Source organism: Rhodamnia argentea, chromosome 2, assembly GCF_020921035.1.
Source record: "Rhodamnia argentea isolate NSW1041297 chromosome 2, ASM2092103v1, whole genome shotgun sequence".
Taxonomy (NCBI): domain Eukaryota; kingdom Viridiplantae; phylum Streptophyta; class Magnoliopsida; order Myrtales; family Myrtaceae; genus Rhodamnia; species Rhodamnia argentea.
The window spans coordinates 20769587-20795813 of NC_063151.1; the positions used below are offsets into that span (position 1 = coordinate 20769587).

At 42.4% G+C, this 26227-nt stretch overlaps 4 protein-coding genes across 5 annotated transcripts; 1 reads left to right on the top strand and 3 right to left on the bottom strand.

The window, feature by feature from the left end:
* Positions 1 to 291: 291 nt before the first annotated feature.
* On the bottom strand, positions 292 to 24420 carry LOC115739491 (cytochrome c oxidase subunit 6b-1). 2 transcript variants are annotated; one of them, XM_048275404.1, is made up of 6 exons: positions 24402 to 24420; positions 5969 to 6018; positions 2777 to 3106; positions 2605 to 2687; positions 2425 to 2506; positions 292 to 714 (listed from the first exon to the last, which is right to left on the bottom strand). In XM_048275404.1, the coding sequence occupies exons 2-6, from the start codon at positions 6008 to 6010 to the stop codon at positions 661 to 663; spliced, it is 591 nt and encodes a 196-aa protein (XP_048131361.1). In that variant the 5' UTR covers positions 6011 to 6018; positions 24402 to 24420; the 3' UTR covers positions 292 to 660. The 2 variants fall into 2 exon arrangements, with proteins under 2 accessions (XP_048131361.1, XP_030528459.1); XM_030672599.2 differs by lacking the exon at positions 24402 to 24420 and adding an exon at positions 18523 to 18543 and having other exon boundaries at positions 5969 to 6030.
* Positions 6857 to 10080, bottom strand: LOC115739488 (alcohol dehydrogenase-like 2). Its single transcript, XM_030672596.2, has 10 exons — positions 9914 to 10080; positions 9627 to 9766; positions 9486 to 9532; positions 8683 to 9014; positions 8525 to 8607; positions 8199 to 8274; positions 7963 to 8027; positions 7759 to 7854; positions 7264 to 7425; positions 6857 to 7148 (listed from the first exon to the last, which is right to left on the bottom strand). Exons 1-10 carry the CDS (start codon positions 10062 to 10064, stop codon positions 7032 to 7034), a joined length of 1269 nt encoding a protein of 422 aa, XP_030528456.1. The 5' UTR covers positions 10065 to 10080; the 3' UTR covers positions 6857 to 7031.
* On the top strand, positions 18232 to 19882 carry LOC115739489 (VQ motif-containing protein 9-like). The gene has a single exon (XM_030672597.2). It carries the CDS (start codon positions 18545 to 18547, stop codon positions 19526 to 19528), a length of 984 nt encoding a protein of 327 aa, XP_030528457.1. The 5' UTR covers positions 18232 to 18544; the 3' UTR covers positions 19529 to 19882.
* On the bottom strand, positions 22247 to 24393 carry LOC115739490 (14-3-3-like protein). Its single transcript, XM_030672598.2, has 4 exons — positions 23814 to 24393; positions 22991 to 23113; positions 22635 to 22751; positions 22247 to 22518 (listed from the first exon to the last, which is right to left on the bottom strand). Exons 1-4 carry the CDS (start codon positions 24312 to 24314, stop codon positions 22468 to 22470), a joined length of 792 nt encoding a protein of 263 aa, XP_030528458.1. The 5' UTR covers positions 24315 to 24393; the 3' UTR covers positions 22247 to 22467.
* Positions 24421 to 26227: the final 1807 nt, after the last annotated feature.

The window sequence follows — 26227 nt, forward strand, 5'->3', positions numbered from 1 at the left end:
CAAACTTCTGAAGATGCTACATTACTATCAAATAGTATCACCTCTTATGCACCGAGTACCGTATAGTTTTCATGTGAGACTATTCATGCGGAGCCATTAGGGTCAATACACGGGCTAGCAACCACCTAATTTTAGATTGCATCGTGGCTGAACAAGACTTAACTTCCATAGCCAGAGAGAACCTCCCAAGCAGGAAGAATGCTGGGAGGACTGCCACCCGACTTCAATTTGAGTCGACAAACTCGCACTATAGACACTAATTATTGCAGGTTAAGAGAGAGGTCAACAGAGTCACGAAAGCAGCACGCCACCAACTACTGCGATAACTCGCCAGTATCTCTTTATTCAGCTGGAGTGACAGCAAATCATTTTATCTTTCAACTCTATAAATTGAATTGTCACATGACGGGCAACCATACGTTTTATAAACTAACAAGCTCATCCTTTGGTGCTGATAAGCAATAGTTCCTTATGAGTAACAAAATTCTTTGTTAGACTTTGAACTGGTGGCAACAGACATGAAAACTTTATTAACTCATTTTCTTGACACGAGAGTTCATCTCGCTCAACAAATCTGCCGGAGTCACGCAGAAAACTAGGAGAGAACAACAGAGGCCATGGACTTTTAATGATGTTGGCAACTTTTTGAGCGTGGCCCATCTACAGAGGGCCAGGAAAGGTACCATTCTCCCTTTGCTCATTCCATCTATCAATCTGGAAGCCAGGAAAAACAGAGAGTTAGCTCTCAAGCAAAAGTATTACCAGTAAACTCCAAATTGAACAATTAAATCAGCAGTAGGAAATGTGGTGGCTGTTTGCTTCCAGTCAATCGTTCGATTAGAAGTAACTAGCTCCTTAAGACAGGCATTACAAGTAATTGAATAGTAATAAGACACCTAATCTGCAACTCAACCAACTTTCAGCTTTGAGCATCACATAGAGGAGTCCTCATGGATCCACCAAAGACTCATAGACACAAAGGTCTTCTAAGTGCCATTCCGGTGGACATTTAGTAAGTTTTCAGTAGAGTGAGTTCTCTGTGTACCATGTATCTGCGACCAAGACTTATTTAATATAAAGCAGTATTGACATGTGAAGTTATGTAGAATTTTTCATGGTCTTAAGAAATAAAACAATGTTTATTTCGTACAACTTAACATTAGTAATACTTAATTACTCCCCCCCCCACCCCCCCCCCTCCTCTTTTTTTTTTAAATGCCCCAAATGCTACCTGAGCAAAACACAGCCATTCTAACGGAAAATCACCCAGTGTCCCCAAAGAATCCTACCTGCCACACAGGATGCGTTCTGGAAATTTTTAATTCGACTACTGCAAAGACAACTCAAACCTCCCACCAATAGATAAGCAGGTGAAAACAGCCTTTCAGTTGCCATGGCGGTGGTCTATTGACACTGTACTCACTTGCAGATCGAGGGTACATTTGGGTTTCAAAGCAGTTTTGACACTGTACTCGCTTGCAGATGGAGGGTACATTTGGGAACGATTTTCAAAGCTGTTTTGGGCATCCAAAGATCATTGAATGAAAGTTCAAGTGTTTGATAAAAATTCTTTAAAAAACTTTGGGCCAAAGCTGTCTTGAAAATGCTCAAAGCTCAAACCAAGACTAAATCTGCCACCCCAGCATATTGCAGGCCAGGCTTCTGATGAAAGTGGGATCTACCTTCCCTATCTAACAACATCCCTCCTGCACGTTCAAAGCAATCATTTCACAATGGTATCGGACCGGCCAGTTCAACAAATACCAGTCAACACCGGTCCAGTCAGTATCCCTTGGAGGTCAATACTGGTGAAGAACTGGGTTAGAATCCGGTTCAAACCTGTCAAACCAGCATAAGGTTTCGTTTCAATTGGCCTCCAACAATTAATTTCCCTCAGTGACAGTACAGAGATTCAAACCCTTGCTCTGGTGGACCATTGCCCGCATGCTTATCCATCAGAGCTGAAAGCGGTTCTCATCAGAATGAGCAAACAAGTTATTTAAGGTAAAACTATCATTACCATCTCTAGTAGTGAAGCTTAAGCAGAAAGACTCGACCACACTACCTCACATGCCTCTCAGGCAAGCTCTTGCCATCTCGGCTGGGTTTCTAATATATCAGCCAGTGTATTACTTTAAATATGTAATAACCATTTTTACAAGTCAATTAAAATCAAACAGGATTCAACTCGATGAAATAGTTGAACTGCACACAAGCGAGCAATCCAGTCTGGCTGCTAATACAGCTTTGAAAACATTGGTTTAAAGCGAAAGCACGAGACAAAGAACCAACAGTGACAAATAAGGATGCAATACTAACTGGAAATTGGATCAAGACAGTCAAAACTCTAAAATTACATAATTAGGAAACACATAATTACAGGGAAAAGAATTAGTGCTGAGCAAAGGCATTAGATTTACATACCCATTCACCCGGGCAAAGAGAACGATAATACTTGGCGAACTTTTGACAATCTTGAGCATCCTCACCTTTGGCAGCAATGCAGCTGAAATTTTCAAAATAAAATAGACCGGAGCATCTGGATATTAGAAAAAGGAGAAAAAACCAAAACAAATGTGAGAACCAACAGCAAGTCTCCCATACCGATGATACTCAATGTATCGGGTAAAGCAATGTCTTGATTGATTTGTGGTTGGGAAACGGAAATCTGCAGGTGCAGTCTCAAGCTGGAAAAACAAAAGAGAGAGATCAATAAGACAGTCTGACCTCATGCCACATGCTCACCAGCAAATAAAGCAACATATGGAGAACTCACCTTTATCTCTGGCCCTTCTTCAGTGGCCTCCTCATTGCTCGAATTTTCCTCTTCATTTGCTTCATTGCTTTCCTCAGCAGCAGGAGTGGTTTCAGCACTAGCGACTGTAGAAACCTCTTCCGTGTTGTCTGCAGAAGCATCAGGAACAGTGGCACTGCTCTTTTCTTCAGTAACTGAAGTTTCAGCACCTTCAGCAGCAGAACCGTCCTTCCCCTCAGCTTTCTCACTGAGAGCTTTTTCAGAAGCAGCATTCACTGGTTTTTCAGGTTCAGGGACATTATCAGGTTTCGCACCCACATCCACCTTCTCTACTTTCTCCAATAGATATTGCTGCAAACAATATCTAACTTGTAAGCTAAACTCATAAGCTAAAGAAACATAAAATAAAGAAAGCTCTCAATCATGGAGAAGAACATGCTAATATTCTTAAATTGACAACTAAGAAAACAAAAGGTAATGTGGCTGCCTTTGAAGCGGGCGCATATGACAGAAGTATTGAGCACCATGATTACAAGCTAAGCTTCCAGAACAAAATATGGCAAGTTGTCTATTCGGCTGCTCAAGAATAAAGTGGTGGTCTTTGACGAAAATATGAAGACGTCTGTGTTTGAAAGGGAGATGAAAAGTCTTTAAAACTTTGTTCAGATCCTTAATCAGGACAGCTTAATCATAAGTCTCGTCAATCCTCACCTTTTTTTGGACAGTTGAATGGACATTCAACAACAGAAAAGAGTGACACGATGAAGAAGTAACATAAGCATCACAATATAAATTAACTACTCTATTGAAAGAACTGAGATAAAACCACAATCAATGAGTACTCTGGAAACCTCTAATACCAGTGCCTTATATTAGCCACACGATCTATACCTTTGCTGGCTACTCATTATTCGTCTGATATTTGACCAAAAGCCCTAGCATGATACTATCTGGAGTATACAAGCTAGTACCCTACTCAGTTTGGCCCATTATTTTAACCATCCAATTGCAAACAAATCTCAGTCTACCATTTAGTCAGGATGGAGTGCTGGTGGTGAGGGGTTATGACCATGTAGGAGAGGTAATATGGACCAAAGAGGGAGCGGTAGTAATGGTGGTTGTATGGAGGAGGCAGTACCAAAAGTCGAGTCGAAGGTTCTCGCAATGCTATGAAGGTTAAAATGGTAAGATGATGGGGGTGAAATAGTTGAGATAGTTGTGCAAACAGTAATAATGCACTGTCTTTGCTTCAGACAGAATTCCTTAATACTGTACCACAATCATCGTATCAAATTTCGATAGGCTTGTTTCTCCATAATCAGCAATGTAATAGATAGATGAAGTCCATTCTCATACTTTTGGGCCCAGCGGTTTGAAGGTAACCAAGGTGGTGTGTGGTGATAGTCGCACAATCCTTTGTTGTAGAGTGAGTAATAGGAAAAGTGCACTAGAAATTCCAAATCTTTTGTGTGGCGCTTAATTTAGTGCCATAACTTTTCCATCGCTCATTTAAGTTCTCAACTTTCGAATTTCGTTCATTTAAGCTACATCGACCACTTGCTCGCACAAAAAGCTTACGTGACATTATTTTCAAAAAGCCATGCAGAAAAATTTTAACATCAAAGAATGCCATGTCTTCGGCAATCCAAGTCGCGGAGTAACATAAATGGACCAAATTTGAAAGTTAAGGAACTTCAATGAGCGACTGAAAAGTTGTGGCACCCAATTGAGTGCACTGTGGAGGATTTGAAACTTCTAGTGTACTTTTTCCGTCATACAAGTAGCCATGGAAAGTACAACTGCTAATGGTGTAATAGTCATTCCTACATATAAAGAAGTGATGACGTAGGAGGAATAATATGGAAAATTGCCACAAAGGATGGAGGAGGAGATGGTGACCATGACGATTGTACACAGGTGTTAGCTAGTAACGTCTTGGAAATGGAATCTCAATAGGTCTAGCTACGTAATCCAATTCCATACTTCGGGAGGAAGCTTGTTCCCACAGAACATGAATTTGGAGATAACATTCCGTAAGTAAATGTTAGTTCAAGGAATCTCAAGCCCTGAGTAACATAATTCCAGGACGAATTTTCATGCAAAATATGGGAACACTAATTCAAGGAATCTCGTGTTTGGAGTAATGCAATTCCATTGTGAACAAAACACTGCCCAAAATCTCACAACACTTGAAATAGTACCATTGCAAACAGCCTTTGCTCCTATCTTGATGGTATAATCACTGTGGTGAACCATTGATGTCTATCTAAGACATCCTAAAACAATGCAGTAATGTCCTTGCTCTCTAAACTAATCTAGCTGGTAGTAATTAATAGTTGGAGAAAACCATCTAATCTAGCTATTTCTACAAGGAACTATTTGTCGCTAATATGCTGACTAATATTCCAGAATCTGGCCGTACTATCACAAAAGGTAAAGAAACTTCAGAGTTGCCTAAGATATCATTAAGCTACGGTCTTCACAAGACAATGATCTTCCTAGGATCAGTAAGACTATAGTCTCATATAAGTCGAATACAGTTTAATCTTGGCAAAACTACATTTCAAGAATGTAAACTTGGCCTCAAGGCATACTTATTGAATTTCATAAATCATCTATGTTTTACATAATTTTTCTTTGCAATTCTTAGGATCTCACAATGTGCAGTTCACAAACTGTAAATTCAGGGACACAGCAATTCAACAATTGATGGCAAGTATCCCAATCTGAATAAGTTTCGGGACTTAGCAAAGTACATAGGAGATCAGCAGAAACGGTTGAATCCTAGAATGCTTTGCTAACTGAGCAAGTAAGCACACTACCAATGCATAAAATCCGGAATGAGCAACAATCGAAAAATGCATTCTTATAAGCAGCCACGGAGTGCCTCACAGAAATTGCAGTTCTTTCCTCTCCTAGCTAAATAAAGACGAATGTTTCTCCAGTCCAATGTCCTACCCTCAAAATATTACAACAAATCTAGCAACCCAACCAAATAAACATTTGGATCTCATTCCATCCGATTGAGATAGCAAAACCCACATCAGGACCGAATCTCAGGAAACACAAGTTCGATACTTTCGCTATCATCGTGTTCCTCGCATTCCAGTTCGATTAGATCGATCGCACAGCGAACGAGAAGAGCTAGAACTCTGGCTCAAAGTCATGCAAGATCCACGCTTTAAAGAGAAGACCGTGCGATTGGCGAGTTACCTCAGCTAAGGTTGAGGTTTTCTCGCCCTGAGCTTCCGCCATTGGAGAAGAGGGAGAGAGAGCGCGATGCGACTGTGTTGTGTTCTCAGAGAGGCGCCCCAAAGAGCAGAAGAAACAGCGAATCGCGAGGAGCGAACCAATGGAGGTTTCCAGGAGGGGTTAGGTTTGGAGAACCTCCCGGGGAACAGTTTGTCTGTGCTACCGACTGTGAGAGGTCAAAAAGATGGAAAGGCTGACCGGCTGACCAATGATGGCCTACCACGTGCCGGTATCTGATTCGCCAAGGGATTTAGACTCCAGATGACCCGCGGGGCGACGACTGTAGAAGAAGCTGATGGTCGCTCGCGTTGAATGGACGGTGTATCCCAGGAGAAGAAATCGGCCCAACCGGCCCATTTATATTGTCTTAGGCTTCATTATTTTTGCAAAAAATAAATAATTTAAAAATATTTTTCTAAAAATAATTATTTATATGGCTAAAAAATAGTTAATCAATTGAAAATATTATTTTTATGGATGGTGACATTATGTTTTAGTGACTCATCGAGGAACACAATGATTTGTTTTTATGAGTCGATTGCATGACCGACATGACCAACGTGACGTATTCCGCCAATTACATTGTCCGCACACCACATCCAACCCATTTTCTCTCCTTTTTTTCCGGCAAAGAAAAATCCATTTTGATTTTGAATTTTGACGCCGTCGGCCATCTCTTGGCCGACTCATCAAAGTGTTACAGACACATGGTATAATCGATTGATGAGCGGGGTGAGAATAGAACCGGAGGCTCCGAACAACGCCGGCGGAAGAGGAGGGAGAGATTTGGTTATAAAGTTTTTGTGTGCACGGCTTTTTTTCTTTCGGAGCATTTCGGCAAATTCTAGGTAAATAACCGAAGGCGACCCTTCTTATTATCCGACTGTTGATGCGTCAACCATCACACGAGGCATGAAAAACGGCAACGAAAATTCAAAAACCGAACGCTTCGAATCGACAAATGCTGTCACATGCAGAGATGATCTGTCTTCGAGACATCGCGGCGACGAATGAAAGCGGCATACTATTTATCCATCCATATGATGCAGCGGAGGCTCTTCCCTTGAAGCAGCAAATCCAGCGCCTGGTTGATGTCCTGGAAGCTCACCTCCTGCGTTATGAAGTCATCCAAGTTGAGCTCCTGCATCAGAAACAGCCCAATGCCATCAGCAGCATTCAAAAGAACGGGGCGAAAACCGAATGGGATCGAGCATTTACTGAAGAACATTGACGCGGCGGAAAGCCGAGAGATTGACCTGATCCAGGTACTTCTGAGCGAGGAGAGGGATGTCGGATTTGGGTTTCAGGCCGCCGAATAAGGAGCCCACCACCGTCCTGCCTCTCAGGATCTCATAGGAGCCGAGGCTCAGCGGCGCCCCCTGCGCCTCCACCCCCAGTATCACCGTCTTCCCTCCGCCCTGTTCACCACCACAACCACAATTCATTAGCTACTCAACATTTTCATAACCATCAAAGCACAACACTGTAGTTTTAGCTTCTTCTTTTCTCTGTAGCCACTGCAGTTTCCGAACATGCAATGCTGCAACACTTTTACCAACGTTGCACCTCATGGGAATCTTGGCCAACTTGAAATTCATGTCCTTGTGATTCAAACTCTTTTTTCTTTTTTTAATGATGCTGTCTCGCATTAAATATGGTTTGCATACTCTTTCTGAATCGTGATTAGCTCTGTTCAACAAGCCATTTATAAAACAAGAGAAAATGAGAGAAGAATTTGAAGAAGATTAAACCTCTCGGCTACTATTGAAGGCGTCTGCCGTCACCGAAGCCAATCCAACGCATTCGAAGCTATAATCTGCACCCCCATTCGTTATTTCTTTAATCACCTGATCACGACGACTTAATTCGCATTAGAATTACAAGCACACTGATCCCTTCATGTTCATTTTCCATCTGCATAAGAACAATGGAAAACTTCAAAGATTGCCACCAACCTCACTAATTGGCTTCTCTCCACAAGCCTCAGGGTTGACGAAATCGGTGACGCCGAACTTCTTTCCTGTCATTAACCCCTCAAAAAAAATCAAATGGGTGTGTTTGATTTCGTAAAATTAATGCATCAACAGAGAATATGAAGCGGGAAATAAATCGAATTACTTTAACCCTTTTCATAAATATATCTCTAGGAATCATTAACTAATAGAGAGAAGCACTAGCAAAAAAGCGTGACCTAGTTCGAACTTGTCAGGATTCAAGTCCACTCCTACGATCTTCGAAGCTCCTCTCAGCCTTGCGCCTTCTGCTACCTGCAATATTGAAGAATCCGTGAGAGATGGTACTTGGGATGTTCTTTAATCCACTCACTATAAGCAAGAACTTCGGCGAGCAAGAGATGGGTTCCCGCGTGCCTGAATCTAGAAAGATATGGTTCGCTTTGTACGCGGTATCGTTGTCGAATCTCCATGATTAAGAGGTAATGTATCGACTTAGGGTGCATGGGAATGGACAAGGGACAAGAAGAACACGTAAAGGTGGGGAGCAGAAATGAGAGATTACCGCAAGTCCGACCACTCCGAGACCAAAGATGACGACGGAGGAGCCTTGCTCTACGTCGGCCACCTTCCATGCACCTCCTACTCCTGCAAAATGGGAATTCCAGGGCGGTCAGATCATCTCGATACAGGACGTTGACATCACATTAAGGAAGGACTCGCCTGTGGAAACACCACAACTGAGGAGGCAGGCTCTGTCGAGGGGGATGGGGGAGCTGATCTTGACAACGTGCACCACGTCCACCACCGTGTACTCGCTGAAGCTGGACACTCCCAGGAAGTGATGTATGGCCTCCCCATCCTTCACCGCACGGAACCTGCCGGTCCCATCCCTCTGCATTCCGGGACCGGGAGGCCGGCCCGCGAAGACGGAGCAAGTGTTGCCTTTGGCGGACTTGCAGTCTCTGCACTTCTCGCAGTTGGAACAGAACACGGGCAACACTGTGTCCCCTGCCTTCACCTCCTCCACCTTGTCACCCACGCTCTCCACCACCCTTCAAATGTTTTCAACAATCGACCCATCATTTACAACAGCAGTGAAGGCGCGCCATGTTAATCACGTGAACCAAACAACTTTCATCTTTTTTCTTTCTAATTGCGGGATCGATCGAACTATCTTTTTGCCGGCCGGACAATAATATGTAAAGACTTCAATTTGGTACACCCGTCTAAGGAAAAAGAACAGGGTATCTGTGCATTTCCTATTAAATTGACCATATGTGCTATCCATGACTTTTCGAACATAGTCCATGTGACCAGCTATAACATGTTCCCATATCAATAAATTATCAATGTCGAGACTCTCTCTCTCTCTCTCCGTGGAAGGGAAGAAAAAAGCGACAATCAAGTGCGAAAACAGAGGAGAAAAAAGAAAGCAACAGTTTATGGTTCTGATCAAATTAACGAGATGCAAACGGCTAGTGAGAACGTGAAGGGTGACACAAAGAAGAGATCAAGCTTCGTACCCAACGGCTTCGTGACCCAAGATCCTCGGGAAAACAGCAAATGGACCCTGAACAAAACAACGCAGCACATTGTACCACGGTCATCTTCAAGTTCACATCTTTGTTAATACCTTGTAATCGAACACAAGTATAGTTCATTACAGAGTCCCTCTTCCAAAAAGTGACGTCGGTGTGGCAAATCGAGGTGCAGACGATCTTGATGCGGACCTCCCACGCCTTGGGCGGGTCCACCTGTATTTCCTCCATCACCAGGGGCTCTCCTGCTCTTCTGCATACTGCAGCTGCTCGTTTTTTTTTTTTTTTTTCAAACCCAGGAAGGAAAAAGGACGAGATTTTAACCATTCCAGCACACTAAACGTACGATAATCGAAGCAAAGAAGAGAAAGAAAAGACAAAAAAACGTAAACATGGGAGTGAAGTATGCGAACCTCTGCATTTTATGGGTTTTCCTGCGGTTTCTGATGCACCGGTCTCCATGGACGATGAAGTTGGAAGACGAGCCCCTGTTCTCTCGGCTAGTTGAGCCCCCCTGTTCAGGAAGATCAGACGACACCCACTCCGTTTTCTGATTCCCAACATTTTATCGACTTATCTTTGTTCGGAATTATTTGTTGATTTGACAAAACAAAAATAAAAAAGAACTATTTGTCGATCGTTTTCAGTATCTAGACATTTAGACCAAAGAAAAAGAAGTATTTAGACACAGAACATCGCGATGGGACAAGTCGACTGTTACAGCAGACCAGACGTTGGTCCCCACAGAGAATCTCTGGTGGTAGTCAATTTGATCCGTTGCCATTTTGGGGCAATGTTAGTTCTGCCATCCCATCAAATTTGCGTAGCTTTGTGAACATTAATCACGTTAAAACCACAATCAAATACTAACTACTACGACTGCTTCATAATAATAACATTAGTAATAATAAAGTTGACAATGTTCCACTAAAAAAAAAAAAAAACAGAAGTTGACGATGTGACAACTACAGCAACAACTACTGCTCCGTCTAAACTAAGGGAAGTTTTTCTTAATAATAACAATAATAAAGTTGACAATGTTAACAACTACAACAACAATAACTATTCTTCCATCTAAACTAAGGGAAGTTTTTCTTATTTTCGAGAATAGCGGATGAACAAGCTCTCTCTTCTCTTAAACACGATCATAACGGCGAAACTTTTTTTTTCTGGATTTTATCTATTTTATCACTTTGTGGTTCTCTTTTCATAAATCATCTTTACACATTAGATCTCAAGTAGGCTAGGCTATGCCCGCCAAATTATATGCTAGATGCTTTGATCCGTGTTTCGCTCAGGCATATCCTTTCCATAGTTTTTGAAACGATGAGAATCTAAGTCAAAGGGAGATCTGACATAAGGAGCTGAGGTTGTTGAACTACAGTAGTCATATCTTTGTAATACAATATAATTTTAGGAGGTCAAAGATTGATTGAAGGGAAAAAAAGAACGTCAAAACTTCATGTTTCGTAAATCATAGAGATATAGGAAAAAATAAAATCCGGATGAAGTTTTCCTCATATGAAAGCAAAAATAAATGCAGAAAATTAAATTTGAGAACTTAGAAAAATACTTCACTGACAATATTATCGGAGACGGTACAATCTCAACTATAGATCCCGCGTGTTTTACATAAAGAACTTATTGATTGAGAAATCGTGTGGTAAAAAATAACCGACGGTATTATCGACCGTCCAGGTTAGTGGCTTCCTATTTATTATTTACGAATTGTACTTCGAATCACTAGGCCAAAGGGCAATCTTTCCGGTCTACTGCGTGGAGGAGTATTATCTATTGGTTAAGAAAAGAAGAAAAAGAAGAAGAAGAACCAACAAAAGCAAGCCTGCTAACCTATGTGAAAATTGCATCAATGAAAGGAGGATGACAATGAATTGACTTTCTTTTTTTACTTTTATAGAGTGAAAGGGAAACTAATACATTGTTGAAGGTTTTATCTTTAACTACTACTCGATTCAAATTATAGCATTAGCTAGAGGCCATGCTATTTGTTGATTATTTTGAGATTTCTTTGCAGTGTGAGATAAAATGAAAAATTCGTAGCACAAGAGACTAAAACTACATAAAATTTTCAAATAAAAAGCCTAAAGTGGACAATAAGGGTCTCAAGTGGCCAATTTAGTCTCGAATAAAGGCCGAACTTCACCAACTAGCCAAATCTTGTCCACCTCCAACGGCATTCTCGCCCAAGTACATTTTCTCTTTATTTTTCTTCCTCTTTCTTTTATTTTTTTTTTCTTTTGTGATGATCATATGCACAGTGTAGAATTTTATGCAAAAAGAAAGAAGTTTCTGGAATGGATTGATGATCTTTCTTAGAGCATCATCCCGTATTTATATTAATAGGAGAATCAATCACGTACAATAAAATCCCTAACAATGTGACAATCAAATTCCTCAAAATATGAAATCCCATTAACTAGCCCACTAATCATGGAATTTATGATATTCCATCAATTAGCCCACTAATTGTGGATCTAATTCTAGAACAAATATTACAACACCCCCCCTCAAGTTGGCGCATGGATGTCGCACATGAACTAAACTAAATGCAAACTGAAAGATGAATTCTCTATCTCTCCCTTACTATCTTTCTCTTTATCCCAAATCGAATTGCAAAAGAAAGTGGAAGCATTCTAACCAAGTACAGAGAATCCACCCCGCGCAGCGCCTACCACCGAGCGATCCACCAAATTCTTCGCGACGGAATCAATGAAAGAATCGATGGGATCGCATCGGCCACGCAGCTAGATCACGCTACCATGTCGAATAGTCCAGCAAAAGACAAATTTTGCAAGTGAGCAGGAAAAGGATGGACAAGAAATTATCAATTTCAGATGGGGATCGCACTGCTTGAGGTCCCGGCCGAAGACCTTCACCCTCGAGCCGTTGCTGCTACTCAAGTGCGTTGCAATAACTTGGAGATTCAACTTGACATAGGTCGATGATTGCGGTGCATAATTGCGGATGCATTACAATGATTTGAAGAAGTTGATACGGAAGGATAATTGGATTAAGGAGAAGCAAATCTATTATTGGAGCTCACGTGAGGGGGAGATTGTTAGGATATGCACGTGTGAGTTATGTTAGATAAGTCTCGCATCAAGAAATTGATGTGGTCTTGAACTTGACCCATAACTCATTGGCTTGAACTTTTGAATGAAGTTGGGTCCAACTAGATATGTTGACGAGATCGGACTTGAGTTCCCTCTTGGCGATCTCTCCGGGTGAAGGTATCGGACTTCTGTTGTTCACTTCAATAAATGGTATCAAAATCGATGGTTGATTGGTAGCCCATACCCAATATGCATCGGTGTTTGGTGAATCTCCCCCTTACACATCGGGTCCTAGATAGGAGGAGCAACAACCTATATCTCTCCCTTGTAACTGTTGGGTCCAGATTTGTTGATACATTGGGCTTTGATACCAATGTTAAGTCTCATTCAAAAAGCTAACTCAAAGGATTATGCTTTTCTTCACACTTATAAACCGATCAAGCGACTTGGTCATCACAATTGTCTCGCCCACATTTGGGTGAGGGCTTCACAACCATGGCCTAGTGGCCGGCGAGCTCCAGCAACCCTCATCGGCACAATGGTAACAAAAAAAAAAAAGAGGAAAAGAAATAAAAATAAAAATAATAATTAATAAAATATCATTAAGAAATCTTAAATACAAAATGTTTAAGATTCAATTGGCAAAAAAAAAAGGGTTATGACTGAATTGGTACAATTACAATATATTTATGACTTTTTTGGTAATTTTTTCAATTCTGGCCCGATGTCAATGAAGGTAATCTCACATTACGTAAATTATTATCTGAATAACGAACGAAACATAATACGTTGTTCCAAAATAAGATTTAACTAATGCAAGAATGGTGTTTGAAATATTATTTTCTCTAAAATACTTTTTCCAAGTAGCATCTGAATATATTTCATTCAAGGTAACTTCCTATGCAACTCAATAAAAGCATTGATTTGTGAGTCGCGAGTCCCTAATGCTCCGTTGGCGTGATGTTTAGGGATCGAGAGCCTTCGGTAATCTCTTACATCTTATGGAAGAAGATCCATTTGGGCCGGGACCTTTTTCCCCAACCCGACTCAACCCGAAAAGCAGTTTCGAGTCTAATTCTATTCGATTCACGCATCGATTTGATCCGTCTTCTATTGTTAGTCACAATTCAGCAAGTTCTATTTCGACGCGAGGAAGCTGTAGGTCCTCTCTCGGGTTGAAATCATGTCCGGACGAGGACTTGTTTCGCATGGACCGAATTGATCGCGACTATCAATTACACGAGTGATGGTTGCGTCTGCATTAGGTCCGACCCGGATCCCTGCTTTGAGAGCAACTTCTTGCAACGATTATACGAACGCGACACCAGATGACTAGGGTTCTCCAAGAGCCATGTCTACGGAATCGGAGCCCATGAGATTGAAGTCCTCTCTCGTTCCAAGCTAAACAAAATGCACGTAAAGAAATCAAGTTTTCTTATGGGCCATCATGACCGGTATTTCTTGAAACCTCTTCATAGAACGAAGCCCAGTAGGCCAATACTTGTTTATCATAATACTCACGTGATTGATCATTCAAGTAATTAATTGCGGGGGTTGATTAATCATTTCCCCCCATGCTTTACCTAATATCAGATGATTTAATTAGTTAAAAACGTTGGCAGCGTGCACGCTCACGTTAACCACCTTGCGGGACTTGAGCCATCCGCTCAACAAGCTTTCGTATCTTGCATTGTGATGCGACATATCCCGACCTAATTAGTTCGAAGTATTGCCCGCATTAATCTATTCCTTGACGAGTCTTACAAAATTTTGTTCTATTTGGCGTAAGTGTGATCGCTGTCCGGCAAACGGTTTCTCGAAAAATCGCATGTCTTCAAGTACGCATTCGATACCAAAGTTCATAATACACAAAAATATTGAAAGACTGATAATTGCCACATGCACACAAGCGATTAGTGAGAGGGCAAGATTGGACTTAAAACAACTCTGATCCGAAATTTCTATGTCCGGCGATAAACTCGCTTCTATGCTAATTAATTACCTCATCAAAACTCAGAGAGTTTATAAGCCGGTAAGGCTGTCTGTCTTCCCCGATGAATGTCTGAGTTCAAGATACCACGCCCGGGTCCTCTATCGGGTCGCTCTGAAGAACACGAACTTGCGGTTTTCAATTGTTACTCAATGTGCCCGAAACGGGGCGCGAGACCACTGAAAACCTGAGCAAAAGCTCGACTACGACATTCAAACGTTATTGCAGTCAACACGTGTTTTTACCAAACGCCTTTTCCTTGCTAGGATTACAGGGAACATGTTTTGCTGAGCTCTGTCTCGACCTTTCGGACCAGAAAAATGTTCCCAAGAAGGGTTGACTTTTTCGTTCAGTCCCGGCCAACGGCGTTGTTGACTGACAGGACACTTTCCGACCGGAAAAACATTTCTATCGTCCCTCAATTCTTTCTGTCTTTCGACAAAAAAAAAAAAATCTAAATAAAAAATTATCTTAATTTGAAGTTATACTTCTTGAACGGAGCTGTATTTCGATTGACGAGGTGAATGTTATGTTATTTCGACTAAAAAAAATTCTTACTGTCCATTTGAACCAAAAAATAAAAAAAGAAAAAATCTTTCTGTCCAAACAAGCTGATAGGACAGTTGACGTGGCTAATGATGTTGACGCGTACGATACAACACGTCGGCAAGACGTAACGATGATGCTTTTGCCACTAAAGAACGACGCCATTCCTTTTGCTGGACAGAAAGCTTGACCGTAAATATTTTTGTAGTTCATGCATCATTTCAAGGTCAGTCTGAAAACTGGGGCGTCTTTATCCTGGGAATATAGCTAGTTCATGCATTCATTCTTCCTCAGGTTTTGGCAAGACGAGAAATTTCATCATCATATAAATCCCAACATCATGTATGTAATATAACCCATGACTATACAAGCCGAGCAATGTAGGATTTGAAATTTTTTTTTTTTTAACTAAGTCATCATGTCTAGTATTGGAATTGTCCTACATCGATTGTGGAAGAAGCTGGTAGTCAATGTATAAGTGCGAGAAAATATATCACCGTTTGAGGTAGCTTTTGAGATGAGAGAGGTCAAAAATCATTCAATGTTGATATCAAAGTCTACTTACTGTAAAGCGTGCAGAAGATGACAATTTCGTAAATAGCACCGGAATAGTACGTGATGGTGCAAATTGCTATCAAGCGTGCAAAAGATAATTCTTGAATTTCTCTCCACGATGTTACTTTTCTTGTTCTCTTCATTTCCCACCTTATTCATAGAAAAGTATGAATGTCCTCCCATATTCAATGGATTAACCTACCAAAAAACGGCATATGCAGAACCAATACGTGCAAAGAACGTATCATATCAAGCAAATTAAGTCAATTGCACCAAAGTATTGTATGTATCAAAAGCAAATATAAGGCCCATTTTGGTATCCAAGAAGAGAGAATGATTTTGATAACGATTGTTTTAATGTAATGATTGAAGTTCGGATTTCGTTGAACCAGCAAAGAAAGTACTAATCCGTGACTAGCTACTGAAACATAACTGAATGGAATTGTTACTTTCATCGAACACCATTTTTTTTAGATAGAAAGGTGTTCCGACTCTATTGGATTAAATCAACACTTATGTCTTCTACTAGTCTATGGAGTCTCCTACGGAGTCGCGCCCTTTTAATATGATGAGAAGAAGAGGGGCCGCCCTCTTTTCTTTTCCGCACCAATCCTTTACTAGTACATATTTTTTGGGGGTGTATAGCTCAGTTGATTTTCCCTACAATGTTGTCCAATGTCCAAGCTTAACTCCTTCGGTCATGCCTTAGCCGAAGGTACTCGACATTCCGGATTCCGGATTGAGCTTATTTCGATTTCAGTAATCGGTCTCGAAAATAAACCACCAACTGTTGGAGTGAGCGATCCGAGGGTGAGTTTCAACAAGAATACCGAAAAAACTTAATTTAGCTCTGCGTAAGATAGCTAGGATGCCGGTTTCGATCTCAAAGTCTATGATTGATGAGAGTAGGGGGTCAAGTGAAGTCAGAATCTGATCTTGCTCTCTTCTATTGCAGCATTAGAGGAGTGGGTTGTTCTAGTAGTAGTAGTAGTAGTAGTAGTAGTAGTAGTAGTTAATCAGCGGATTCACATCTCTTACAACCGACACAGTCCTCCGTTCTTGGAGCAGAAGCAATTTTCTTAGCTTTACATCCATCCCATGGTATCATTTCTAATACATTCGACAGTGAATCAGATAGATAGGTAATTGTTCCATTAGGAGCCCTTGTCTTATAGAAGTAACTGGTGGGTCTCCTTGAATAACGAAGTCTAAGATAAAGAAAGAAAGGTAAGGCAGGCTTCTAGTTGCTTGAATGAATGGAGGGCCGATCGACCTTGGTTTTCACGAGTGTTGGGGGGTCCTGGAGTGCCTGTCAAGGCGGTTTTCACTCCTTTCAACTAACATTGGGCTAACTGACAACTTCATTCATGTTCACTGTGTGAAAGCTATGACATATTAGCTACACTCTCCGCCTCCTTCCGTATCGTATTATAGTGAAATGGCTGCATTTAGCTTTAAAGCCAAGATAAGCAAGATAAGCCAAGAGGTGAGACCTTTCTCTTTTCCATTGCAATTTTTTTTTATCCGTCAGGTTCAATTCCGCATCCGTAATACTAGCGTCACCACCTCCCAAATCCCTTCATCAGTAGGGCTACATGCCTATTACCATTTTTTCGGTTCAATACCCAAAAAAATCCTAACTTTAGCATCTGTTCCAATTACTTTTTTGTCTTATAAAAGAATTCGAATTTTTACTTTTGTCCCAACTCTATCGGCCTAATACCCAAAAAAATCTCAACTTTAACGTCTATCCTAATTATATCCAATTTTTTTTATCTCATAAAAACTCATGACTTTTACTTTTGTCATAATTTTACTACCATTAGCCTTCTGTCCATATTCACTATTAGTTAAACCTCATGTTTTCGAATTTCGAAGATTCATTGAAAAGTTCGGCAAGAAAATTCGAGCTCGTAGGATTAAGTAATAGTGATTATAGACGTAAGGTTGATGATGGTAGAATTGAGATAAAAGTAAAAGTTTTAGTTTTTTATGGGATAATTGGAATGAATGCTAAAGTTTGGAATTGTTTTTGGTATTAGGCTAGTAGAATTGACAAAAATAAAAGTTTGGTGTTTTTTATGAGATAAAAAATATTTTGAATATAATTAGAATAAATGTTAAAGTTGGGGATTTTTTTTTTTTTTTTTAAAGTAGTAGGCCTATTTTATCGTTGCATTTGCCGGGCAGTTTTCTGCCGGAAATGGAGAAACCATTCTGATGTCGTAGGATCACTTGGGCTTTTTAACGTTGGAAACGACCCCAAAACGAGGAATTGATGGGGGCAATGGTGTCCGTTGAGACTTCAAGAGCGAAAAAGATGAAAAGGAGCTTTAATGGCTTTGACTGGTCAAACATTCCGTAATCATTTTGTGTGTGTTTGTGTGTGGTGGGGTCCAGCCTGCCAAGTTTCTCCCACGAGAGAACAGAGAGAGCATTTAACGTCGTTGTTAACGTAAATCTTCACTTCCACTTCCACCACCACATAAAAAAAAAAAAAGGTTGAAGAAAAAGTTTTATGGACAGAGACAAGATCCTTCTTTTTCTTCAAAGGTCGATGGTAATGTAATGGTAGTAAATAGTCTTCAATCTTCATCCAGAAATCCTGCTTCGGTGACGATAAAGCCATTCAACCCTATCCTCCTCCTGCTCCTCCTTAGTCCTGACTCCTGAGCTTTTCAAATATTATTTTGATTATTGCTGCTATCGTCTTCGTCGTCGTCGTCGTCGTCTTCGTTTTCCTTCGACAGTCATCTCTGTCCTCTGCCACATCTCTCGAGGAGGTGGCAGTGGGTGTCATCCTTTTATCGTTTTCATCTTCTTTGGGGATGATATGTATCTGATCACTGAGATCTAGAGAGAGAGAGAGAGAGAGAGAGATGGACAAAAGCTGCCACTCGTCCAGTGACTCCACCGCCAGTAGCAGCTGCTCCTCCGCCATCACCACCGCCGCCGCCGTCAGAAACATCGGCGACAATTATCTAAAACAACTCAACAAACTCTCCCACAAGATCTCCAAACCCACCTCCACAAGAACCTCCTTTGACCACATCCACACCCACGACCACCCTCCTCCTCCTCCGCCGCTGCTGCCGCCGCCGCAGCAGCCGCAGCCGCCGGTGTACAACATCAGCAAGAACGAGTTCCGGGAGGTCGTCCAGAAGCTCACCGGCTCCCCCGCCCACGACAGGTTCTCCTCGCCGCCGCCTATCCAGCCTCCCAAGCCCCCGAGCTCCCGCCTCCAGAGAATCCGCCCTCCGCCTCTGGCCCACCTCGGCAGCCGCCCGCCACCGCCGCTGCTCAACAGCGTTGTTCCAGAGAAGTTGCCCCCGGTGAACGAGGACGCCGGAATCGCCGTCGTCGTCGGTGCAAACCCTGGGGCGGACAGCGGGTTCAATCCGATGGCGCGCTTCGTATCGCCAGCGTCGCCACTGCCGCCGTTACCAGCCGTCAACTTGCCTGCTGAATCCCCGGTCTCCGCCTACATGCGGTGCCTCCAGAGGTCGTCGTCAGACGCCGGCTCGAAACTCGACCAGTTCTCTGGTTTCTCGCCTTCATCCCCACTTGTTTCGCCGTGGTGGAGCAGCTTCGCTCCGCCACCGTCTCAGCCGCAGCCGCCGCTGCAGCAGATTGTATCAGCAGAGCAGGGGATCCCACCTCCACCGTCCACGTCGCCTCAGCCGCCGCCGTTTCAGCTTCCATCGTCACCCCTGCCTTTCGGGTGCTTGAACTCGCCGCGGTCGCCGTACCCTCTACTCTCGCCGGGCCTGCTGTTTTCGCCCATGTCGGGACAGCTGGTGGGGTGCCCTCAGTTCCCGCTCTCGCCGACGCCGGTGCCGAGCCCTAAACACAGAGGGCTCTAATTGAGAGGTAAATGTTTTTGCAGGTAAGTTTTGAGGAAGAAGAAGGGATTTCTGTTTTGGTCTAGTTTTTGGTGTTTCTTCTTCTTGTACATTTTTTGAGGATATAAAGGGGGTTCAGATCAATGGCGGGGGAGTGCAAAGTCTTTAACTGTTCATCAAGTATAGAATGCACATGTAAATGGGTGGCAGAACACAATTTGGTCTGGCTAAAATTATCGTACATGTTATGTTTTTCATAGCGGTGAGATTTGTCCATGTTTGGTGATCTCTTATTCTGCCATGGACTGAACTCGTTTGTGCTTGATTATGTTCGGTCTGGTTTATACCCTTTGCCTCATGATTCATGACAGTACAGTGGGATGTGAAGAGCTCTTACTAACTCTAGTTGTGACAATCCATCATGGATTTCCAGATGTTATTGGCTTGAAGGAAGGCGGAGGTCTTGCTGTCTGTATAGGATTATGGACTTCAGTACATGTTGGCCTTTCTACTGTTGCAACAATTCTTATGGTTACGTCCATTAGGACATCCTAATAAGGTGCATCTGAAGGTTAGGAACTTCAGAATGTTGCCATACTGTAGGGAAATTGAATTCGCGAAATGCGAAGCCTTTAGGATCTTGGCATTCATGTCCCATCTGCGTATTGGGCACTTGGACTAAGTTGCTGCCATTATTCACGTAAAACCGTTTGTGTTGTGAAGCCCCTCCCTCTGCCGGCACCCGGCAGAGCAGCACTCGATCGCGAAACGGGCTCTATCGTGCTCTTTCCATATGCCAGTTTAAGTGTAAGGTCTCTTGTCATAAAACTCGAATCTCTTCGTATCATCTCAATTCCTACCAATGTCCTCCTGAGTCTGCCCTATCCTTGAACTTCAAAGTACGAAATCATATCTTCTTTGCTGAGTGTTGGTCTGTAATGAAAGTGTTATTTCACCTTTCTTGGTTCCTGTCCACATCTTCTGTAGGTCTACCTTACCCTCTGAACCGGCTCTACCACCCACCACAAAATTGTTATCTTCTCCATTATGAGTTAATCTTCTCTTTTAGAATAATAACAATTAAAACGTATGAAGAGCCGTTGGCTGGGTGAGCTTATTACCTTGGACCAAGTAATAACACAGCAAACGATCTTGGTTACGATCCAAACGGGCCTCGATCCCTGCTATGGCTCCGGTCACTCCACTCTCCGACCAGGTAAAGCAAGATCGGTTTACAGGAACGAGCTCGCATGATGATGCGGCAAATACTAAGTGCGCACTCAAACGACCAAGATTGTTGTAAACACCCATATGAAGTTTGTCATATAGCTTTCAGATGCATCTTATAAATCAATTCTTGCTGCAACTTTCGCCTCTGCAGATTTTGCTGTAACTCGACTCCCTCTGATTTGTCTTAACACCAAGGCCGCCATCATGGTTGCTTGAGCAACGCAACCTCATGACATTGCACGATTTTCGAATCCGAAAGCCACTCAGGAATTCCTCTCTTGTTCCAATTGAAAGCTCTGCTGGTACGAGCCCACTTGTTTAAGATCTTGTTAAGATGGCATAAAGTAGGTAAAGATCATGAGAGTTCACCGACGTCACCCATCGTCAGTTCTCAACGCATAAACAAAGAGTCTGGAGACGTATACATGCACAGCATGAAACCTTAGAAACCATGAGGTTTACCCTGACCCCTTTCTCAACAATAAACCAAGTTTGGCTGAAAGTGAAGATGAAATTATAGATAAGACTTGAGGGGCCAGGAAGGCAGCTCACAACTTGCAAGAAGCTTCGAAATAGTTAGAAGCGGTACCTTTACGAGAAATGTCTTTGGCGGGTCTTCCATTTCTTTATTCTACGTTTGAAGCCAAATGGTGTTGGGGAACGATGTGCGATGGCTCTTTTCGGGTCATTGACCTTTTGAGCATACGTAGCTTGACTCGGACATAAAATTGCGACCTAATTTTTTGTGACATCCCGACATTATACATCGATTTTTGCAAGCCTAATGCATCAGCGGATCTGGGAGAGGATATCAAAAGTCTGCATGTATTTGGCGAATGTCGACATACAACCAATGACCCTCATGCATTTGGCAAATGCCGATATACGACCAATGACCCCTCTTACCGTACCATACCACACCGTCTTCTGTCTTCGCTGGAATCTCGATACTTTGATCATTGATCCTATTAGAATTACCACTTCTTTTATTCTCTTTGAATACTTCTCTACTCAGTACATTATCAAACTAGTAACAAATTTCTAAATCCTAACTATGTACCCAGCCACATGCTAGAAACCATTCATCACGAGAACCATTTCAGCAAGGATGGTGGGCAAGATAAAATGGATGTTCAAATCGGCCGAGACACTAGATAATTGAGCCCTCGATGTAATATCTCGAGATCAAGGAAGGGGCAACACTGGCCGTAATGTCCGGAGCACAGGTATATATCTACAGCAAAATGATGGAAACCAAAGTAATGTCAACCTCACGCGTTAATTCACTTGTCTGGTCGTGAAATCACTCGCTTGTTCAGATAAAGAAGACAAATCCCACGATCATTCCCTGGTGTCAGCCTTCACAGAACAACCATTGCCAAATAGTAAAAACCCTTCTAACCCAAACCAAAAATAACTGCCAGACCAGATAAACCAGTCAAGCCCAGCTGAGAGAGCATAGGCACCATGAAAGTAGAAACAATCTACATAGATACGGAGGACTTTTACCGTGTTCAATTGAGATATTGAAGCATTAAGAATCCAAGAGAAATAAGAGTCATTTGGAAATACATAAGACTTCGATAAGACAAGCGACACCAGAATTCTGTTACAGAGACAATGAGCCTAGGACCCAGAATTGCACATGAATCATTAGCCAGCAATCTTCCACAGTTAAAAACAGATAGAGGACAACTTCTATATTGATATTGATGAGAGCTGAGACATCACTATTGCTCATCAGCCTTGGCTGTTTCTTTGATCTCATCCGCCCCATCATCCTGAGACAAAAACAGAGATTGTCATATACAAACAATTGAACACTTGAAAAAGCTGTGCCCATCGCATATCCCGCATGTAAATTGGATTATATTCATCAAAAGACATAGATGATTACCTGCATGTCGGATGTCCACAAGGTCAGGTTGTCTCTGAGAAGCTGCATGATTAAAGTGCTGTCTTTGTAGGATTCCTCGCCAAGAGTGTCCAACTCAGCAATTGCTTCATCAAAGGCCTGCAAAAGAGAGAGGATTTATGCAAAAGCAAAAGGGACATTATCCATGAATAGGAACCAAACCCTATGAGCCAGGCTTGAGGAGAATTAAAGCATTGGGTTAAACTCCATCACTCCATCTTCGTCATTACATAGGTTATGAGATAAGAAACGTTGTTCCAGATCCAGGCGTTTAAAAATGAAATGTATCAAGACTGAGGATAGCGCAAAGAATACAAACATAGATAGCAATTTCTTACTTGTTTGGCGAGACCACAAGCACGGTCGGGAGAATTGAGAATCTCATAGTAGAAAACAGAGAAGTTCAAAGCCAGCCCAAGCCGAATTGGGTGAGTAGGAGCCAGTTCTGAGTTCGCGATATCCTGCAACAAGCCATAGCATTACACCAAGCATGACAAGAAAGATAACTGACAACAGATCCTAGCAATGTGTAGCAAATTGGGTCAGGAAATACATGAACTTGAGAAGCTGGTAAGAGCGCAGCCCAAGTGGCATTCAGTTTGCTAGTCATGCAACTTGTAATTCGTATAAACAGGTAATTGTGTTCTCCCTCCCTCCCTCTCTCTTCTCAGTTAGCTTTATCTAAATTTCCATGTCCGTCAAACGAAACGTGCACAAACATTAAAGACACAACAAAAGGGTACGTCATATGGGGAATAATCTTTCCTTGTTCATCTTACAGAAAAACGAACGTAACCTCCTCTTTCAGAGTTAAATGTATACTAATCAGTTCCATCACAGGACGTTAGAAGTACCGGGATCTAAGAAGACAAAACATGAAGTTATACCAATATCTTACACAAAATACAGAGAAAATGGAAGGTCCGAATAGCAATATTTCGAAGCAATAACCTACATTTTTTCAACAAAAAATCATTTCTCGGAAGGTCAGAAGCAATCATTTAAAACGTCGCACAGATTTTGCACATCAAAACAAGCCAATCAGGTCCAAGGACGTTACGCCTACCAGATCCACAATAGTATATTCAAATCTAAGCCCTGAGTTTCAACAAAATCGACAGCGCGAAGGAAGAGGAAAAGCAAGCCGGACAAGGGACTAACCTGAGCAGCTTTGTAGGCGGTGAGAGTGCTCTCAGCGGCTTCCTTGCGCTCGCCGCCGGTCTTGAACTCAGCCAAGTACCTGTGATAATCCCCCTTCATCTTAAGGTAAAAGACCTTGGAATCGCCGACAGAGGCGGAGGGGATGAGCCTGGAGTCGAGGAGCTTGAGTATGCCGTCGCAGATCTTGGAGAGCTCGGCCTCGATCTTGGCGCGGTAGTCGCGGATCGCGGCGACGTGGTCCTCGTTGCCGCGGCTCTCCTCCTTCTGTTCGATGGAGGAGATGATGCGCCAGGAGGCGCGGCGGGCGCCGATGACGTTCTTGTAGGCGACGGAGAGGAGGTTGCGCTCCTCGACGGTGAGCTCCTCGGAGTCGGCGGCGGCGGCGGAGACCTTCTCCATGAACTCCACCATCTCCTCGTAGCGCTCGGCCTGCTCGGCCAGCTTCGCCATGTAGACGTACTCCTCGCGCGGTGACGGTGCTGCTGCTGCGGCGGCGGCCATCGGGGAGAGGGCTTGTTCAAGGAGCTCGGGATTCGAAATTCGTGTGGCGTTTCTTTCGGTCGGGTCTGGAGAGGGAGAGTTAAAGGAGGAGAGAGAGAGAGAGAGAGAGAGAGGGGAAGGGGAAGTGGGAGGGCGATAATTACGTGGGGGAGAGAAAACGGGGAGGGGATGGAAGGAGAGCCGTCGGATTTGGGGAGGCGAGTTTGTTTCGCTCGGCAGGTGGGAGATGATGCTGAGCTGGCGAGCACGGGGATATCACCAGAAAAAGGAAGAGAGAGATGGCCAAGTGGGGACGCATGCGTCGTTCGTTTGACTCCGAAAGGCGTTTTTTCAAAAATTCGAAAGATTTGGATTGTGATTGGACGATTGCAAGTTTGCACGATCAGATTGGGCCCACCACCACCATATTTATCGGTTCTCGAGAAAAAATTTCAATAAAAAAACCGAAGTGATCTCGTTTTTTTCGAATGACCATATGACGTGATTCTTATTTCAAATAAATGTTTGAAATATTCAATTTATTTCAAAAACGAGCCTACACCAAAGGATTTTTTTGTCCCTTTGCTTTTTACTGTTTTTTTTCCTTTTTTTTTGTTTTTCCTTCTCCCATTTCTTTTCATTTTTCGTTTTTTTTCTTTTTCACTTTTATCCCCTCCTCATGCCATCGTAGGCCTTAGGCAAGGGCCGCCCTAGCCTGGGGTGGCGGCGCACTACCCTCACCCGGGCCTACGTCGAGTGAGGGCGTGCCCCGCCGGCATTGACCTAGGGAAGTCCTCGCCTCGGTTGGCGAGGCGAGGCGAGGCCGGCCTCACCCGACGTTGGCCTAGGCAAGGCGGGTGTCGACAATGGCCTGGGAAGGGGAGGGGAGGATGGGGAGAAAAAAGAGAAAGAAAAAGGAAAAAGAAATACAAAAAGAAAAATAAAAAAATAAAAGATGAAAATGCCCTTTGGTTATGTCTTTTTTTTTTTTATAAACAATTTGAGCACTTCGGGCTCTTATTTGAGAAAATAAAAGCATTTCGGACCCTTAATTGAAATTTTTTCTTGATTCTTTGTTAGGTCTAAGCCTAATTTTGCAATGGGAAAACAACATGGTCCATGAAATTTGATCCTATATGTCTTGTGACCTATGAATTCTTAATTTGTTGAATATGATTCGTGAATTTTGATTCGACGTGCAATGTCATTACCGAATTTTGAGATTTTTCAATATGGTACATGAACTTCTAAACAGTTTCATGCGGTTTCGGGATTACGTTAAACGATTACCGGTTGTTAAGGGTTCATTTTGAACAATTTAAAAGTTTATGAACTACATTGCACGCTGGGTAAATTTCATGAGCCACTTACACAAATTAAAATTTCAGAGACAGATATTGCACATTGGACCAAAATCAAATGACCGGTTCGTTCTGTTACTCTTTCCACTTAGCATAATTTTAAGAATAGCAATGATGTGATACATGGTGGCGGCGATGGCGTAGCGAGGGATGGAGATGGACGTGCTTGCTCGGTGGAAGGAGAAGGTGAAAATAGGGAGAAAAAACGAAAAGATGGGTCGTCCATTTAAGTTGATCGGCATGTCATCCGTTCAAGACGGATAGCTTGAAGTTCCAATCACTCTCTACATAAGGAGCAATTTCCCCATTTTGATCTCGAGAAATTTGTTGCGCAACGATAAAACCTCGAGCCGAAAGCCTTTTTATACTCCGCGTTTATGTGAATACTTGTTAGACTTAGAGGTGGCAAAATGGTTCTAAAATCCACATATTTACCCGTGTTTAATAGTGTGGGTTATAAATGAGTTGCATTTAGTTTTAAAAAAAATCTTAAATGGATCATAAGTTAGTTACTTAACAAATTAATACATATTAAACGAGTTTTAAAATGGGTCTAAATGGATTACCTAATTA